General features: G+C 33.6%; 2 protein-coding genes across 4 annotated transcripts in view; one reads left to right on the plus strand and one right to left on the minus strand.

Annotated features, from left to right (window-relative positions):
• LOC140837012 (glucomannan 4-beta-mannosyltransferase 2-like) overlaps nucleotides 1–4,299 on the plus strand; it is a 4,668-nt gene extending 369 nt beyond the window's left edge. Inside the window, exons 1-9 of one of the 3 annotated variants that reach the window (XM_073202977.1) lie at nucleotides 1–167; nucleotides 688–786; nucleotides 1,277–1,529; nucleotides 1,713–1,823; nucleotides 2,269–2,405; nucleotides 2,689–2,802; nucleotides 3,055–3,257; nucleotides 3,455–3,667; nucleotides 3,789–4,299. The exon at nucleotides 1–167 is cut by the window's left edge and continues 369 nt beyond it. In XM_073202977.1, coding sequence (XP_073059078.1) covers nucleotides 1–167; nucleotides 688–786; nucleotides 1,277–1,529; nucleotides 1,713–1,823; nucleotides 2,269–2,405; nucleotides 2,689–2,802; nucleotides 3,055–3,257; nucleotides 3,455–3,667; nucleotides 3,789–3,948 — 1,457 coding nt within the window. In that variant the 3' untranslated portion in view covers nucleotides 3,949–4,299. Of the gene's footprint in view, nucleotides 168–682; nucleotides 787–1,276; nucleotides 1,530–1,712; nucleotides 1,824–2,268; nucleotides 2,406–2,688; nucleotides 2,803–3,054; nucleotides 3,258–3,454; nucleotides 3,668–3,788 lie in introns of all 3 variants that reach the window. The other 2 variants (XM_073202978.1, XM_073202979.1) reach the window with 2 other exon arrangements.
• A 9,940-nt stretch (nucleotides 4,300–14,239) lies between these two features.
• LOC140837013 (cytochrome P450 71AU50-like) lies at nucleotides 14,240–16,521 on the minus strand. The gene is made up of 2 exons (XM_073202980.1): nucleotides 15,575–16,521; nucleotides 14,240–15,057 (listed from the first exon to the last, which is right to left on the minus strand). Exons 1-2 carry the CDS (start codon nucleotides 16,448–16,450, stop codon nucleotides 14,443–14,445), a joined length of 1,491 nt encoding a protein of 496 aa, XP_073059081.1. The 5' UTR covers nucleotides 16,451–16,521; the 3' UTR covers nucleotides 14,240–14,442.
• Nucleotides 16,522–19,845: the final 3,324 nt, after the last annotated feature.

Below are 19,845 nucleotides of genomic sequence, written 5' to 3' on the forward strand. Positions count from 1 at the left end.
TGTCTCTGGAGTGGATTCATTTGATGACCGTGAGTGTTCTCGTGAAGCTGTTCGGGAAGAAACCGGAGAAGAGATTCAAGTTCGAGGAGATCAAGGATGATTTGGAATGTGGCAGTGAGGCTTTCCCATTGGTTCTTGTTCAGATACCCATAGCCAATGAAGTTGAGGTCTGTACTTTTTCTTTCTTTCTTTTCTTTTTTTTTTTTTAAATAATTTTTTTTACACTTCATTTATTTGTTATTTTTTAAAAAATATATATAAATAACATTTTAGTTGAAAAGTTATTACATAAAAAAATAATTTTGATTCTGTAATAATGAGTCAAGAAGTCCTTTTGGAAAATGATTGGAGCACAAAAAAGTGTCTTTTTTCTTTCTTTTTTTTGTTAAAAAAAAAATTGTAACTCTTTAGTTTGGATCACTGACACTTCCATCCACTTAAGGTGTTTTACTTGAGTTCGTCTTTGCTGGCACTTTTTATTTATTAATTATTACTATTATTTTACTTTTCGAAAAGGAAATCTCCTAAAAGACTACATTTTCGAGTGTAATATATAATTTCGAACCCGTGACATAATAAATATGAATTAATTTTCATGCCTATTTTGATTGCTTGTTTTTTTGTTTTTTTTCGTACGAATAAAATGTGAAATTAATTAAAGAATTAAGTCTTTTTGGGCTAGGTTAGGTTTACAAGCTCTCAATTGGTGCAACATGCAATTTCTCGTGGCCGACGGATAGGCTAATAATTCAAGTACTCGACGACTCCTCTGATCAAACAACCAAGGTAGGTACATACATACATACATACATAAATATTCATGCTGGATCTTGCCTATAATTGTCAAATAATTTCTGAAACAATTAAAATAAACATAATTTCAAAAAAAATAAAATTAATTGGGCGACAATCTATGCTGTATCCAGCGAAACTTTTCTGTGCGGCAGAAAGTGACAGTATTAAACGGGACAAAAATATTGGCAGATGTTCTATATTGTGACAAGTTCCTTATTTTTTAACCTTTTCATGTACTGGATAAATATAGGAAAGAGAGAGTTGTATTTTTTTTAATCACAAAATTAAAGATCTTATCTGTGTACTTTGAGAATCAAGGATGTCACGTCTGTATTTTCACACGTCACGTCAATACTTGGATAAAATAGTCGAAAATTAAAACTTAGTGTAACAATAACCCAAACTTTCAAAACTTAATGGACGGAAAAGTTAAGAGTTATATTCATGTTGTCATTGCGGTTTTATATTGATTTGTTTGTAGGATATGATTGAGAAAGAATGTAATAAGTGGGCAAATGAGGGCATTAATATTAGATACCAATCCAGAGGCACTAGGGAGGGTTATAAGGCCGGAGCTCTTAAACATGGCATGGACCAAGATTATGTCAAACAATGCGAATATGTTGCCTTATTCGACGTCGATTTTCAACCCGAACCGGACTTTTTGAGGCGAGCCATACCGTTTCTCATCCACAACCCTGAACTCGCCCTTGTGCAAACTCGTTGGAGATTTTGTAAGTTGATGGAATATGTAAAATTTAACCAAACAATGTATTATACGATAATTATATTAAATCGGGAATAATTTTCTTTTCTGGATCGTTTTGACGTACATGGAGATCCCTTAGAATTTTTTTATTTCAGTTTGTTGTTTAATACAAAATTTTGACAAAAAAAAATTTTAAAATCTTTGTCAGCGAACGCAGATGCATGCTTGTTGACAAGATTGCAGGAAATGTCATTGGACTTCCATTTCAAATTTGAACAAGAAGTGGGTTCATCTGGTTATGGATTTTTCGGATTCAACGGTGAGTACTAGTTATTTAATAATGGATGTTCGTGATTATTAATTGTGTAGGTCTCTTGTGAGATGGTCTCACGAATCTTTATCTGTGAGACGGGACCGATATTCACAATAAAAGTAATGCTCTTAGCATAAAAAATAATACTTTTTTATGAATGACCCAAATAAGAGATCCGTCTCACAAAATACGACTCATGAGATCGTCTCACCGAAATTTTTGTCTTATTAATTAATTAAAGTAGACAAATATATTGGCGTCTATGGTGAAATGTTAAAAGAGCACGGAAAATTTATATTTTGGTCATATATATTTGTTTTTTTTTTTGCGATTCAAGTAGATTTTATGTACTCGATGTGCACGCGTAACATAATTTTGAAGTGTAAATAACATTATCTATAGTAAAAATCCGATTCCGATTCTCGTTATATATGACAATCAACAACTGCAGGAAGTGGCGGAATATGGAGAATTAACGCGATGTATGACGCTGGAGGGTGGAATTGGAGAACCACAGCCGAAGACATGGATCTTTCTGTACGGGCGGCACTCCAGGGTTGGGAATTTCTTTACCTAGGAAATATTCAGGTTCGTACAGACATGCATTGAACATATCAATTAACAATTAATTTTTATCTTGTTTTTTTTTACATCAATTACTTTTGAATAAGTGAAAATAATGGATACATTTTATTTTGGCTTTTCATAATAGCCGTAAACGCAATTTTTCCATTCATTTTGACCTTGTTTATTTTATCTTTATATGCAGAATGACATAATATATAGATATAATTTTCTCACATATATATATATATATATATATATATATATATATATATATATATATATATTTTGATGAATTACAAAATAGGTGAAAAGTGAACTTCCCAGTTCAGTTAAAGCTCACCGTTCTCAGCAGCATCGATGGTTTTGTGCTCCAGCCAACTTGTTCAGGACCACTCTCGTTCAAATCGCTATTAACAAGGTTAGTTTGTGTGATAGTTTTGTCTCGTATTGGTTCAAAATGAAAGTTTAAAATGTTTTGTAAGGTCTTACAATAAACTCATATAGCAATTTGGGCTAACTATTTTCGTAAAGTGACGACGAATACAAAATAGTTTTTATAGGTGCTTATTGCGCATGCGCAAGCCTGTACCATATGCACAAACTATTATATTATATTTATAAAATGTGTTATTATTATGAATAGTACTTTTGATATTATGTGATTTTACAGAAGGTGTCACTAAAGAAGAAGCTGTACATGATCCTCAGTTTCTTCTTTGTCCGAAAGATCGTCGGCCATGTCTTCGTGTTCTTGTTTTATTTTGTGGTTTTGCCATTGACGATTTTGTTCCCGGAAGTCGTTCTCCGGAAAGACGGAGCCATTATAGCTCCTTGCCTCATCACGGCGCTCAACACACTTGTCGGAACTCCAAGGTATGCTATTAATAGCGTATTCCGTTGTTTGCTTCTTATCCCACTAAAAATTTTTTGCTGGTTTTTTTTTTATTTATTAAAATACTCTTGCAGATTGAAATGCCAAAATAGAAAAATTCCCATCAAATGACATATTTTTTAAAACGAGTACTTCTTGATTCAGATTGACCTTATATTTTCCATTCCTCCATTTTCAGGTCACTCTATCTTATTTTACATTGGATACTCTTCGAAACTGCCATGTCTTTTCGTCGAACAAAGGCTATATTCGTCGGGTTGTTTCGAGCTAAAAGTGTCAACGAATGGATTGTGACCGAGAAGCTTGGAGACTCACTAAACAATAAAACAAACATTGAATCAACTGCACCAAAACACCATGGAGTACTACAAGCCAAAGCCCTGAAAGACAGGTGATTTTATTTATAACTATGTGAATAAATGTGTTTTGAATGGATTACACAAGTGTTATTAGATAGGAAAATCTATGTTAGAAAATATAAAATCAGTTGACAACTTTCTCCCATGTTTCAGAATATTGCTACCTGAGCTCGGGATCGCAGTGTTTCTATTAGCATGTGGATGCTATGGCTTCTTCTATGGAAAAGAATACTATTATTATGTATACATGCTCCTGCAAATAATCTTCGTAACACTTGTTGGATTTAGCTGCTTCGGCCTCAAAAATATGTAATGATCATTACCGTAGCACGCATACACGATATGATCCTAGAATTGTACATGGTAGTATGCTGTTTGAGCTTCGGTGGCTCAAGAAAGAATGAATTTGAGGGAGGTAGAGACACTAAAATTTTATTATTGTCGATAATAATTTCAATTTTCAAAAGTTATTTCATAGAATTATCATTGGAACATTGGAAGGCATCTCAAGTCTGAATCACATTTCCAAGTAAAAAACTAGTATGTCAGAGGACAGAGATGTGTTGTTTTGAAACTTCTCTCCTCCATGGTTTCTCTATCAGAGGAAGAAGGTTCAGATTTCAGTGATTTGTATTTAATTTACTAATACTTATGTTCTTGGTTTCTATTGTTTGCTTGATGATTATACTCTTCCAGATCTCTATATCTATCCATATTCCTTCTAAATGGTGATGCTGAGGTTGAATTGTTCCTTAAGGTTGATAATTTTCTATGCTACTCCGGTAATAATTAATTCAGCACTAATGGTTCCTTGATTTTGAGTTATTTTGTTGTTGTTTGCAAACAAAAATCGATTTGTTTAGCATGAAGACCTCATTTTAAGTTGGGATATTTGGATTTACCTATTTTGTTATATTATGTTATTTTAGGAAAACTAATTTTACTCATTTTTATGTACTCTTTTCTTGTATTGAACACACCTATTTCTTCAAGTTGGTGGGCCTATATGTGTTGTGTCTGTGCCTTCTGCGGAAGATGGTGATGATGCATGTTTTTTGGAATTGTAGATTAGAGCATAATTGGAAAGAGGCCGAAACTTTTCACTCAGTTTTTGAATTTAAGACTGTTAAGATGCCACATATGGTTGTATATAGTTTTTGGGTCTTTTGAGCTAGTTTTTGGGTTTGAGTTAGTTTCAAGTTTCAATCTGAACATGGTATAGAGCTCAGGTTCTACTGTTATGTGTTGAGGCGCTCGTTCTGCTCATAGTTGGGTCATTTGTAAACTTAACGTTCTTGAACGTGTGGCAGATGTGTTAATTGTTCCATTTTGTTTGGATAAAATACCTGAAAATTGTATATATGAACTTGAAGAATCATCTCCTTCTGCTGGTTTTTGGGTTGTTTTGTTTGTTGCTAGGTAAACTATGGTATGTGATTTGATTATGTTTTTTTGTTTGTTTTACTTTTTCTCGTCTGTTTGTTTTTCCTATTATGTTTGCATTAATGATCAATGTCAACAATTATGAAGACAAATGGGTTTGCGATATGTTCGATCTTTGGTATTACCTACTTTTTTTTTGCTTTGATATGTTTTCTTTTATGTTTTTTGCCCTTGGTGTATATTTTTTTGGTTTGGGTATTGACTTCAAGTTTAATGGGGCCAACAAATTCTTTTGGGAAGGGGGAAAAATGGATATTTGCTTCACCTATTTTGAAAATATTAGAGTACTCGAAAATTTTGATCAAGTGGTTTCAAGGATTCAATGTTATCATTAATTTGGAATTGGTATGTGGAAGAGACCACGGACATCAAACTTGGCTTGGACAGTTGGACTAGAAAAGTAAGAAATTCAGACTAGCTGTCCAAGACTTTTCTTGCTCATTTTAAATGATTTGAATCCAATTATGGAAGATATTGAAAATCAGACTAGCTGTCCAAGACTTTGTTTGCTCATTTGAAATGATTTGAATCGAATCATGGAAGATATTTTTTCCCTAAACATGGAATTATGGAATAAATTTTTCATTAATCATAGAATGATTTACATCGAATTATAAAAGAGATTTTTCTTTCATTATGAAATTATTTAATGGCCATGAATAGCAGATTTGGATCTTCTACCGTGTTGAAAATACGGCCAATTCTATCCTAATCAAGGTGAGGTACTCCTTGTCACTAAATAATATATATGTCTAGCATTTAAAAATAGCTACAATAATTTTATTAGCGTTTATAAATGGGTAGAACATAGAATTTTCTATAATAATTAAATTTTAAAATATTGATTTTTAACAATCTATATGATTCTAGCACAAAAATAAAAATAATAGAAATAAAAATCTCAAACCTCAAACGTAAAAATTGTACTATCAAATAAAAATTTCACGTAATTTTTAAATATAAAATATTAAGTTTTAAAATTTGAGAATAATAATAATAATAATATAACATATGTTATATACATGAAACGAAATTAGTTTGGTTGATTTTTGGTTAAAGTAGAGTGAAATGTAATAATAATAATAAAAAAAAAAGACATGTGTAAGAAAAAAAGTAAAGGAGAGTAATTCACCTGGAGTAGGATAGAATTGGCCTTGAAAATACATCAGTTATGTAATTTTTACAGGAGATGATCACATGATCATCTTGTGGACATCATACCACATGAGATAAATTTAAAAAGTTGTCGGATTAAGTGATATCATCTTGTGTAAAAAGTTCATGGTCATCTTGACAACATCACATCATATGAGATAAATTTAAAAAGTTGTCAGATTAAACGAGATGATCACTGTAAAAAGTGCACAACACCAAATGTTGTGTTTTCAACACAACATAAGATCTAAATATATGAATAGCACAATTTTGTGCCAAAAATGAGAAACATATAAAGACGCCCTAAAGCCCTGTGAAAATCATACCACAAATTCTCTAAAAATTCGAGCAATGCCAGAGGCGGGTAGTAGGCTGTAGAGATATCTTAAAGCTCAAACAAGCAACAATCTATCATAAGAAATTTTTTTAAGTGGAATTATGTTTTAAAATTATATAAGATATAAATCGATCGAGCATGTTTTTCCTTTGTTATGTATATTCTGATAAGAATTATGTTTAAGCATTGTTATGATTCAAGTTTGATATGAATAGGAATTTCAAAATATTTTATATTATGATATGATCCCTACACTGTGGGTATAAATATAAAACCGTTATATGACATCGTCACATAGAGGAGTAATAATTAGTGACCTGTTAGTAAGCCATGTAAATAAAATTAGATATTTGTGTTATATGATTATGTTTTGTATATGATATGTTCTATCATGAGATGTTATATTTTGAAAATCATATGTATTTGTTATATATTGTATTCGATCGACTCCTGCTTTCTAAGCCTAAACACTCGTGCATTTATTCTCTCCAGATAAGGATGAATAACATTCGGAAGAGGATAAACAATATATGCTTTGGGACTGATCACGAAGAAAATTCGAGACTTTCACATTTGTTTTAAATTCTATTATTGTTTTTTTATTTCAGTTGTAAATGCTTCTATATTCTATTTCATTTTTTTGGGAATTTTTTCATTGTAAAAACCATGATTTTTATGATACAAAATGGTTTTTATTCATATTGTACTACATGACTTATTGTTAGAATATTTATTTGCAAAAAACGGTATCAGAGAAACCATGTTCGTTATCCAGCTGAGATCCTAGTATACAAAATGTGACAAAATTTCAGTGCTTTTTTTTATTCGAAATGACAGCATCCCATTTTTTTGCCAAATTTCACTGTTGTCATTTTGGTAAGTTTTGAATGGCTATCAACTTAGAGTAGGAAACTCGAAATCTTATTTTGTAAAATGCTATGTGATCCTCATTCTTGATATTTTTGAGCCATATAATTTTTTTTGAAGTTTCCATTATTGGGAAAAGTAATATTGTAATGTCCAGAAATTTAATCCTAGTAATCTGTAATTATTGATTTATAATTTGATATGATTATGAAAGCATTAACCGAGACACGATTTGAGATAACGTGTGAAAAGATGTATGTGCGAGGATGAACTCTCGCGCATATGCGCGACCCAGCCGGGCGCATATGCGCGAGATGTCCAGAGAGTCTCGCGCATATACGCGACGTGTATCCGCGCATATGCACGAGGGTACCCGAGAATTGGGTAAAATGAACAATGTCCTCGCGCATATGCGCCGAGTAGGGGCGTGCATATGCGCGAGGTGTTGTGCATGTACGCGCCGAGGATTAAGTCTCGCGCATATGCGCGAGAAGCTTTGGATGAATTTTGAGGGAGACACGTATCAATTACATGCAATATATATATATATATATATATATATATATATATATATATATATATATATGTTGAACCATTCGTTTCCTTCAGAATTATACGCAAGAAATCGAGAAAAGGTTTCGGGAAAAGAGTGAAAATCCTTACGCCTTTTGTGAGAAATCCGTCTGTCCGATTTTGAATCCGACTTCAGTACTGTGTTCCTATTGACGCAGGCTTCAACTGGACGTAAGTTTTATTACGTTTTGATATGATTTGAAATTATGATATTGTCAGAATTGAATAGAATTCATATATGATGTTCTTGACATGTTAGACATCATAGAATCGAAGTCAGATTAAGAAACTGACTGATTATGGAATTGTTATGATTTTCTGATTGTATTGAGTTGAAAATTGGACAGATTTGGATTATGAATGAGCTACAGATTATATCGGATATGAGTTAGGATTTGTAATTGATGTCTGTTGATATGGTATTGACGGGGATACTGAGTTGTACCGTTATGCCGATGATTTGAATTAAATCCAGACTAATCAGATTCACTGTTGAATTGAGAATGAAATATTGATATGATGATTTTCGATATGTCGTTTCAGATTTACAGAGACAGCCTTGAGTTCAGAACTGAGATTGCTTCAGACCGTGACTACAAACGAAAGGTATAAGCAGAGACGGATCTACGCTAGGGCTACAGCCCAGTCCATTTTTTTTATTTAGCGACGGTTTTAGCGACGGTTTTTGATAACCCTCGCTACTTTTGCGACGGTTTTAGTAAACCTGTCGCCGATGTGGATCGGCGACAGTTTTATCAAAAACCGTCGCAATTATTAGCGACGGTTATTGATAAAACCGTCGCTACATTATTAAAAAATAAAAAAAAGGTGGATCGACGGTTTTAATTAGCGACGGTTTATTCAATAGAACATCATTACCACTTTGATGTTTATAATGCAGCAATAGATTTCATTTTGATGGAGTTAAATACTCGGTTCAATGAGTCATCGGTGAAACTTCTTTCTCTTAGTATAGCTTTAGATCCTAAAAATTCATTTGACTCATTTAACAGTGATGATATTTGCAAGCTTGCGAAGAAGTTTTATCCTGGAGATTTCACAGATCAAGAAATTGTTGTTTTGAAGTATGAATTGATACATTTATAAACTCGATGTGATGCAGAATTTAAAGGTTTCTACACTTGTTGAGTTGTGTCAGCAATTGACCGAGAGTGGACGGTCAAGTGTTTATGTTATGTTAACTAGATTGATTCATCTTGTTTTGACATTATCTGTGTCTACTGCCACTATTGAACGGGCTTTTTCAGCAATGAAGCATGTGAAGACGGCACTTCGCAATAAAATGGAGGATGACTTTCTTGCCGATTGTTTGACACTCTATATTGAACGAGATTTAGCTAAACATATTGATGTAAATTCTATTATTGATGAATTTTATAGTTTAAAATCCCGTAAGGCACAACTTCGTTGAACGATATAATGTACTTTTTTTTTAATAATATATAACTTATCATATTGAGTTCAAGCCCACCCCAACTCTTATTCCTGGATCCGTCCCTGGGTATAAGTCAATGTGGTATTGGGACATCGACTCAAGTAAGATGTACTTGAGTTTCCCTAAATCACATACTTATTATTATGTTTTATTATTGTGATTATTGATTTTATTAAATGTCTGTTCTATGGAGTTATAGGAGCATGCATTAGACGAGTAATCTTGTGACAGAAGTACCTGATAGTGGCGGGATAGCCACGGGCACATTGCACGATGTCACAAGATAGTGTATTGGTGATAGGACCACAGTCCATGACGGTTAGGTCAGGACACTGGATGTTTGGTTATACCGACGTAGATAGAACTGGAGTCTTTTCTATTACTGTTGGTCGATATAGAAATACCACATCTGGAAATCGGGATCCCTAGACTAGGATTGAGTCTAGTCCGAGTCGTGGAGTCACGAGCATTGTCGACAGTTTGATATTGATTATATTTCAGCTTTTGATATATATTGATGTTATCTATACATGCTTTTATGTTTATCATATGATAGCATGTTTCGTTGATTTATGCTGGGATTATATTCTCACCGGAATCATCCGGCTGTTGTCTTGTTTGTATGTGTACATGACAACAGGTGGGACATGATCAGGGTCCAGGAGATGAGGAGAGATCGTGATAGAGTGGAGACTTCGGACTTGGATGTATATAGGGTTTTGGCACTTGATAATTAGATTTTGAACCTTAGTTTTTTTACTGATTCGTAGACGGTACAGGACTTGTACTTTATTTTATATTGAGTTGTATATTAGTTTGATCTCACTACTTTCCGCATTAAAAAGGAAAAAATTTTATGACCCTAATTACTTAATTAGCAAATTGATCCTGATGACGATTAAGAATTGATTAGCGTCCGGGTCCCCACAAATATAGAGAGTGTTATGTTCGAAAATAAATTTAGAAGGGGTGAATAAATTTATCTCAATAAATATTTTGGTTGAGTTAGTAACACTAAAATTTTGTTCTTTTCAGTTGAGCTCTCAGCAAGTCAATCAGTGTGAACTTTGTAGAAGTATGCTTACTAGAACTGATTGAACAAATGACTTATCAAGAAAATCAGTTGGGGTTTGCTGAATAGTAGAAAGGTAAGTCAGCTGAAAGTAAATAAGCATAAGTTTGTTTCTGGATGTTCAGATATTTCAAAACTCATATGTTACTCATTCTTCCTCACGGAAAATTTGCACTAAAGGACATTGGTAATTACAAGTAATTTGAAATCACTCAATTTAGTAGGATTTAATACCACCTAACTGAAACTCTTAGTAAAACTTCAATCAAAATATTTTGAGCAGTAAGCAGTAAGAATTCTTACTCTTAATTACACAGATTTCACAGATAAATTCTAAGCATATTTGATCTTCAAAATGATCAGATAATGATTTATTAATGTGTGCTAGCAATTTCAATTTGGCTCACGAAAAGCTTTTTCAGAGAAAATTAGTTTGTTTTTTATAATCCAAATATAGATAATGTAATTGTCTAACCTTTAGAGCTTGTTCATCTAATCTATTTATAGCTTAATCAGGAACGGTAATCTTTTCAAAATATATATGTTTCCAAATGCAGATATCGTTGTTGTCATGTCTTTGACATGTTCTTATAAGTGCACCGAAACCTAACATTCTGTTAAGGTTGAGTGGCTGTTAGTATAGAAAGCTTTATCCGTTATTTTAGCTAGGTTTTGATCCTTAATCACTGATTATACCGATTCTTCAGGGAATATATGGATTTGTACTGACTGATCAGGTAGATAGACTGTCAGTTGAGCTTCATCAGTCAACCTTGAATCGGTTTGGCTATCGTATCATTCTTATGTTTTATCAGTCTGGCTTCATAATCAGTTAGGCTTATTAGGAAATCTTCTTATGAAAGTTCTGTTTGTTGGAGATTTAATAAAATAAATCTATAATCAAGTGATTAAATCCATATATCATAACACGTCAGGAATTAATGTCGAATTATCAGAAAATATAAATAACAGTAAACACGTAACAGAATCCATTGATTGATCTAGCGTCAAAATTATGGATCTTCCAAAGCAACATAGAATCAACCACCTTATTTTTGTCTTAGATGAGAGAATGAGAGATATCTAGAATATATGACCTTAGCAGTCTTCGACTATCATAAAAGACATAATTGGTCTGAGTTTCTACAAATAAGGTGGACCATACAAATTTTTTTAATACTTTGAAAACTCATAATTAATTATATCACTTTATCGGGTCCTTTATTAGATAACTTGTCAATATACAATTAATTAAATTATGTGAGCCCACAAATAATTCCATAAATCTTTTCACTTGGGCCACATAAGTTATCTGAATACTGAACATGCAAAAACTGGATTGAATTCTTGCTATCTAAACCAAAATATTCCTTAACAATCTAGTCTATCAATTATACCAATATTGAACCAAAGCAGTAGAATAATCAATAACATAGATCAAATATGGATGTGTAGCATGGAAATACATAGATGTGATCCAAGAATAAAACATGCATTTTCCAACTGGTCCTCCTAAAGACTCAAAGAGACCAATATCAGACTTTCAATCAAATGCTAAACCACAATGAAAGCCATTGTTTATTTCAGAGTAATTCAAATAAATCTTAGTATGTACATAAACTTAAATCAAGTCAAATGAGTCAATGTTCAAACCGAATACAAACTCACATTGTACATGCATATCATCTATATGGACAACATCAATGTGTGTCGCATTATCTAATGCATATCGATCTGTTTCTTTTGGGATAATTATATTTTGGTAACATGTTGCTGCTCTACATAATTTACAAATTTTATATTTTATTAGATACAAATTTGTATATATATAAAAAGAGTATTATGACATTATCGCCGGTGATCGGTACCGCGACGAGCGAGTGGGTATTGAAATTAAGTTGCTCGTGTCGGATCCTAGCTCGTCATTTCGAAGATTTGATATTAAGATTTGTGTACTCTCATAAAACAGATGAGTAAGATGTTAGGATCATCTGTCTCTTTATTATATATACAAAAACTCTTGTAAGACGGTTTAATGGATCTATGTTCTTCAATGTACAGAGCAACAAGGTCCCTCGGTAAGTTTTGTAAATTTTGATGAAATAATTATCTCGACAAATAGGATTTTTTTTTATTGTTATCGGATTTTATGTTGAAGATGAGGGTTGTAAATCTTTGTTCATATTTTCATATCTTTATTCCTCAATCAACTGTAATTAATATTTATCTCAAAATTCAAACCATTCAATCTCATACTCGAATTACCTTAATAAATATTTCTAAATTAATATATATGTCACTGTAAAAATATCATTTTCAAGTTGTACGAGTAATACAATTATTATATTCAGACTCCAAAAATATAATTTTTTTTTTGTCTTTTGTAGAACTGGTGGCTGAGAGCAGGGTCGTACCTCCTGTAAGGCGAGAGAGGCCATCGCCTCAGTCCCTGGCTCTCACAGGGCCCAAAAAAAAAAATCATAAGTCTCATGTTGTTGAGGCTGCACCTAAATAGTATGTACAATGGACATTTAAAAAAAATCGGACATTGATCCAGTGAAAACATGATTAAATATGATGATTGTGTTCATTGTGAATTTAATAAAATTATGTAGAGCTCCAACAATAAAGCTACACGGCTCATTAATTAATTTTTTAAAAAAATTTGTATGCATAAAATAGTAATTTTTATCCAATATATTTATTATTTTATCTTGTAAGTCATGTGTTAAATTTTATACTTTACTTGTCGATTATTTGGCCTTTTTTCTTGAATTTATATAGTTGGACCCATTTCAAAAAATAAAACACGAAAAATTGTGATACTTACCTATTTTATATATCTTTATTTTCTATTTTCTTGAATAAAATATTATATTTATTATTTAAAACAAATTATATATTTTATAATATTGATCCATTATATTTATCATTTTGTTATTTTGATAGTTTATATTGATAAATTTTAATTTTGGCAACATATCTTATAATTTTTGTCAATTTTAATCTTTTTTCAATATAATTGTTCATATGATACTACATTACATTAGAGCCATGTTGATGTTATGACGCACGAAGAAAAAAAAATCGCAAAGACATAAATATATAACTCGTGAATTATATTTTCCTTATATTTATTGTTTGGTTATTTTTAATTTACAAAATGAGCTTTACGATTATTTATCACAACAAAATTTTTTTTAACATATTACCTCATGTCCTGTGAACCACATATACGACTATGGCTAAGAGGACTGACTTTGAGGTTCCTGTCCAATGTCGGGACATGTGGTGTGTAATAATTATGTTCTTTTATTTTTTTGTCTTTAATAAATTTGCTTACTTTTTTGTGGTTTTGTTAATGGACGTGAATCAGTAATGCCTGATTAGGTTCTTAATGTTATATATATATATATATATATATATATATATATATATATATATATATATATATATATATATATATATTATATATAATAACAGCTGAAGCGCTACGTTTATGGGCTGCCACAGATGATATTTATGGGCATGTGTCACACATTGATGGCAACCGGATGACTATATAGAGCGGATCCGCTGCCGCAGATGATGTTGAGGTAGAAGCAGTCGCGACACAATGGAATATAAGTTGGAAAGGGAGACCAACTCGGGCCTTTTTATTACAAAGATTAATATCATCCAATGTCGTAAAAATAAAAAGATACACAAACTCTTTGAGCTTCTTCCAACCCCAACCGTATCAAAAATCACAAACTTTCTTAATTCTTGGTCAGCTATCGAGCTCTTATTATGGATCAACTCTATGACATATATAGATCGATGCGATTCATACATACGACAGATGGATTGTATGTGCTTTCCCGATATACAATAAACCTGATCCTTATTCTCATCTGTTTTTCATTCATTTACGCAACCTATAAGTCGGATTCGCTAGTAAGTGCTTATTTCTACAAGTCACGGAGCCGAAGTGATCCTCCATGTCCAAGTCACTAGCCAACATACCATTGGGAAGCTCCCAATCAAAGCAATGCGCCAATTGTGCAATCACAAGACGAACCACAATGAGCCCCAACTGCATCCCCGGACACCCTCTTCTCCCCGACCCGAATGGCAGTAGTCGGAAATCACGTCCCCGCATATCCACGTTGTCGTCCAAGAACCTCTCCGGGGAAAATTTATCTGGATTTGGCCAAACTTTAGGATCTCTCCCTATAGCGTACGTGTTAACAATTACTCGAGAATTTTTGGGTATATGGTAACCGTCGATGACACAATCTTCCATAGACTCGTGGGGGAGCAGCAAGGGCGCGACAGGGTGGATCCTCATTGTTTCCTTGACGACCATCTCCAAGTATCCGAGTTTTTCGAGGTGGGATTCTTCCACCATTTGGTCCATTCCTACAACCGTTTCCAATTCTTTCTGAAGCTTCTTCATGACTTGTGGATGCCTGATGAGTTCTGACATTGCCCATTCGACAACAGTAGCCGAGGTATCCATTCCTGCTACTATCATGTCCTGATTTCAAATAATAATACAAAATTAATGGTCTATATGTAGTAAACAACAACAATAAATTATGGTCCACTGTAACAAATTATCATATATTCTAGTGCAAAACGATGTGCTATCTTCTCATTTGAATTTTCTTATATGGCACATCCAAAAATGATAACCAAAAATGATAAAGAGTTATTTGCATCAAAATTTCCTGTGAAATATTGAAAAAAAACCATAGAAATCTTCGAACAAAAAGTTTAAGCAAGAAACCATAGAATCTTCGAACAAAAAACCATGAAATCTTGTTCGAAGATTCCATGGTTACTTGTAGGCGATCTCAACTCAATGTTAGGTTTCACTTTGGTTTTTTTTTTGCCACAACACCGGTGAGAGTAAATCATGTAATTTTTATAAAAAGTCAAGGCTTAATCGTCTGTTTAATTTTTATGAGAATGGATAATGTATTTACGATATTCCAGGGGGTTTGTTTTGGAACAAATAATTGTGGTAATATGTAACATAAAGATTAAATTACCACAAGAACAGCTTTCACGTGACGTCGATCGAACTCGAATCCAGCCTTTCCAGAGTCCATAATGCCCATCATCGTATCAACAAAGTCAAGAGCTTGCTTCTTCTCCTGCTTCTTCTCAACATGATCATCAATAATCTTCTCCAAAAACGCATCAAAAATCTTTCCCAAACGCTTCATCCGACGAGTCAACCCCTGCAGATCAAGAAGCCCGATATATGGAAAATACTCGCCAAGATTCAAAACAGCACCGAGCTCCAATGTTTCTGTGACAACGGCTTTGAACCCTTTCTCGTCGAAATCCTTGTCTTCGTATTTTCTCCCGAACACCATCTGGCAAATCATATCAGCAGAAAGGCCGGCGACCCTTTTGCTGACATCCACGGTTTCCCCCTTTTCTGCATTTTCCTTGAGTGAGAGAACAAAAAGCCCGATCTCAGCCTTTCTCATGGCCTGGAACTGGCTGATCTTGTGGCTACTCAGCAACTCCAGAGTGCAAAGCTTGCGCATGTCTCTCCAGTATGGGCCGTAGCGCCCGAAGGTTATGTTCCTCTGCTCATGGCAAATGTACTTGGAGGCCTCGTGTGGAGGCCTGCTTGAGAAAACCACATCGTGCGTTTTGAGGATGAGTTCAGCTCCGGCGGGGGATGAGAGCACGTAGGTGGGTACGAACCCGAATCGTATGTACATGATGGGGCCATGTTTTTGGGATAACCGGTTTAAATCTTGGTGGGGATTCTTTCCTAATAAGTGGAGATGGCCAAGAATTGGAAGCTCTTTTGGACCAGGAGGCTGTTTCTTCTTCTTGAACTGATTGAGCAGCTCCCGAAGGAGATACAAGAACAGTATCACTGATAGTGCTGTCCAAATCCAGGCCATAGCTCCTTTTCGTTTTCTTGCCTTTTGGGGCCTGGACTTTGCCGTTTTATAGGCGAAACAGAAGTTGGGGGCTTATCTGGTTCTAAATATATTTATAGAAATAAAAAAATAATTTAATTTATTAATTAATTAAAAAACTGTTCGTACACATAAAAACATATTAAAAAATACATTACTACGGATATTAAATTACAACGTTGAAACAAAAAACACAACAATAACCAAAAATTGTATATACATTGGCTTCTGGGAAAAAAAATGTATATACATTTTGTCTTTATCTCTTGCCAAAACTTGGAGGTTTGCGGAAAGGAATGAATGTTGAGATTAAGGGTGACAACGAAGCTCGACTCAAGCTTGGCCAAAATTCGAGCTCAAGTATGAAGTGAATGGTAGGGATACGTATTCTTAACACTACATAATACTGATTAAGGTTTACACTGATTACTGGTTTCACCTTTTAGAAGAATAACATATAAAAGACATATATCAGTTTAGCCACGAGAACTGTAGTTGTTTCAATGCACTAGATAAATATGATTATTGTTTTATTGATCACTGGATTTTTTATTACTGTTATCCGAAAATTATTTCATTTGCTATCAACATTTAATATTATATATGTTCTGTTTTTGAAACTGAGTTGATTTATGCTCCCACCTTCCAAGTGTCGATTATATTACTACCCATTCCAGACCATTCTTAAATAAGAATGAAGAAAAGATTGAAGATGAAGAACATGTCCAGTTTTGGGGATAATGAAGAAAAATAAGATTATTGTTTTTGTTTAGTTTCATTTTCGTTAGATTATGTTAGACATTCCGTTGTTGTGAAACATTATGTTATTATGTTATTTTGCAGTTTTAAAGACAATATTCTGTTTTATGAAATAAATAAACTGGTTTAGAAATTATGTACTCTCGAGGGTTGTGGTTTATGCTGGTTAAACACATTGGTGTTTATATGCATCGATCTTGGGGTGTGACATTTAAGTGACATCGGAGCTGTCAGATTATAACTTGGCTAGGAGAAATTTGAGCTATAGGCGCCTCAGCGCCTCATCTCAAACTCTTCATCGACAAAAATTCGTGCTACAGGAGCCTCCATGCCAGAAATTCGATCTCGATGCGCCCAGGAGCCGTCAGAAAGTGCCTAAGTCTTTTTTCGTTTTTGGAAATTCTTGTGGAGTTTATAACTTTGCATAGGAAACTTGGAATTTGATTCGTAAAATGTTCCTTATGTAGGTTATCCATCTATATCAAAATCTCCAAACCTTCTGTTTTTAAAATTTCTCGAAAATTTGTGTTTGACCTACTATTTTTCCACTACTTCCTTATTATTATTTGCATTGTCATCATTTTGAGGTATCCTGAGTATTTACACTCGTATTCTAGGAAATAGGCGAGAGACCTTACCAAAGAACTGCAACCTGCGTTATGCTAACCTCAATTGCAACAACAACAATGATAATAATGGGGATGAGCCTCCGCCACCACCACCTCTACCTGGGTTTAGTCTTAACCAGGCAGACTTAATGGCCATAGTCATCGTGACAACGACATTGCACATGTCGCAAGGAGGTTGGAGCGTGCTATCGATGTGGAATACTGGACACCGCATCGCACAATGTCCTTACCCAGATCACAAGGACAATAATGCAAACAAGGACACAACTATGAAGCACCAAGGTAATAACAAACCAGGTGCGAAAGCTCATGTCTATGCCATGACTCAGGAAGATATTGACATAACAAATGACATTGTGGCAACATTTCAATATCAGAATGACGACAATTTCAAGGACAAATTTTTCATAAGAAGGGAGTGATGTAAGACCCAAACCTCTCCACTCCCTCAAAATGTTAAAATATATTTTAATTGCAATCTTAAAACATTATCCAGCTTTAATCTCACAATAATAGACCACAAAGTGAATAATTTGTTAATTAAAAGACCAACTCTTGAGGCCTATATGAACTGAATTCTAAACATTACTTATTATTGTTTACTACTGATTATCGGTCAACCTCTTAGAGGAGTAACACATAGAGGACTGATATCAGTTTAGTCATGAATAGCATAATTATTTCAGTGCAATTGTGAAATATGATTATAATTATTACTAATAACTGAATTTTTTATTATTGTTATCCGAAAATTATTTCATTTGCTATCAAAATATATTATTATATATGTATTGTTTTAGAAACTGAGATGATTCTCGCTGTCATTTTCTGAGTGCCAACTATATCAATCACCCACGTCAAACCCCTCTCGGATAAGAATATTGAAAAGATTGAGGATGAATAACATGTCCAGTTTTGGGGATGATTAAAAAAATAAGATTATTGTCATTGTTTAGTTTTCGTTGGATTACGCTTTACAATCCACAGCTAGAAAATATTATATTATTATGTTATTTTGGAGTTGTAAAGACTGTATGACCGATCGCTTGTCGGTTTACCAAAAGTTATAGCTATTGATAAAGGTGCGACTCAAATCTTTTAAAACCGTCTAGCAGCCCAAGCGCCACAGTTCGATCACTTTCTCAGCAGAGACAATTACTGTACTCCAACAAATAGACCGATTTGGAAATTATGTACTTTTGAGACTTATTGTTTACGATTGTGTGATTGTTAAGCGCCACTGATGTCGATACGTCTCAGTCTCGGAATGTGACACCATAAAACTCTATTTTTTTTTCAAACACTTCAATAAGCGTATTTTGGTATTTTATAACAAATATTAATATTATTTATTTACCAAACACTACATTAAAAACATTTTATATTTTCACTTTTTTTTTCAAACACTAGTCACTTTTATTTTTGTTGGGTGCAATAATTGTCCCTGCTTGGTAGAGCGATTGAACAGTGGTGCTTGAGCAGCTGTGCGGTTTAAAAGAATTGAGTTGCACTATTACCACCAACTATAGCTTTTGCAAAGGGTGCTAGAATCTTGTTAGAGATTGTAGTTGTTCTTGTTCGAGTGTAAGTCCAGCAGATCACAAATGTAAGTGCGGAAAAGATCCGATGGAGTACGGTGAAAATAGTAATAACAGTACGCAACAAAACAGTAGTTGTTTCTTGAAGTTCGAAGATAAAATCTTTTACGTCTCCCCTTCTTCTGTTTCCAGAAGGTATCACTAAAAGACTTTGGATTTTACAGTACAACACTTGTACACACCACTTCAGCAGGACTTATCTTTTACTTACTGAAACTCTTAGTAACTAAACACAAAGTGATTCAGTATAACGAAGTTCTGGAAAAGACTCTTTTCCAGTTTACAAACTCTTCTCGAAATATAGTAAAGTGTTTTGCTTGAAGAGATGATGAAACAGCAGTACAAAATGATCTCCAAAGATCAGATGTAAAATATGAAGCGTGTACTTCTT

This window comes from Primulina eburnea, chromosome 7, assembly GCF_022965805.1.
Source record: "Primulina eburnea isolate SZY01 chromosome 7, ASM2296580v1, whole genome shotgun sequence".
Taxonomy (NCBI): domain Eukaryota; kingdom Viridiplantae; phylum Streptophyta; class Magnoliopsida; order Lamiales; family Gesneriaceae; genus Primulina; species Primulina eburnea.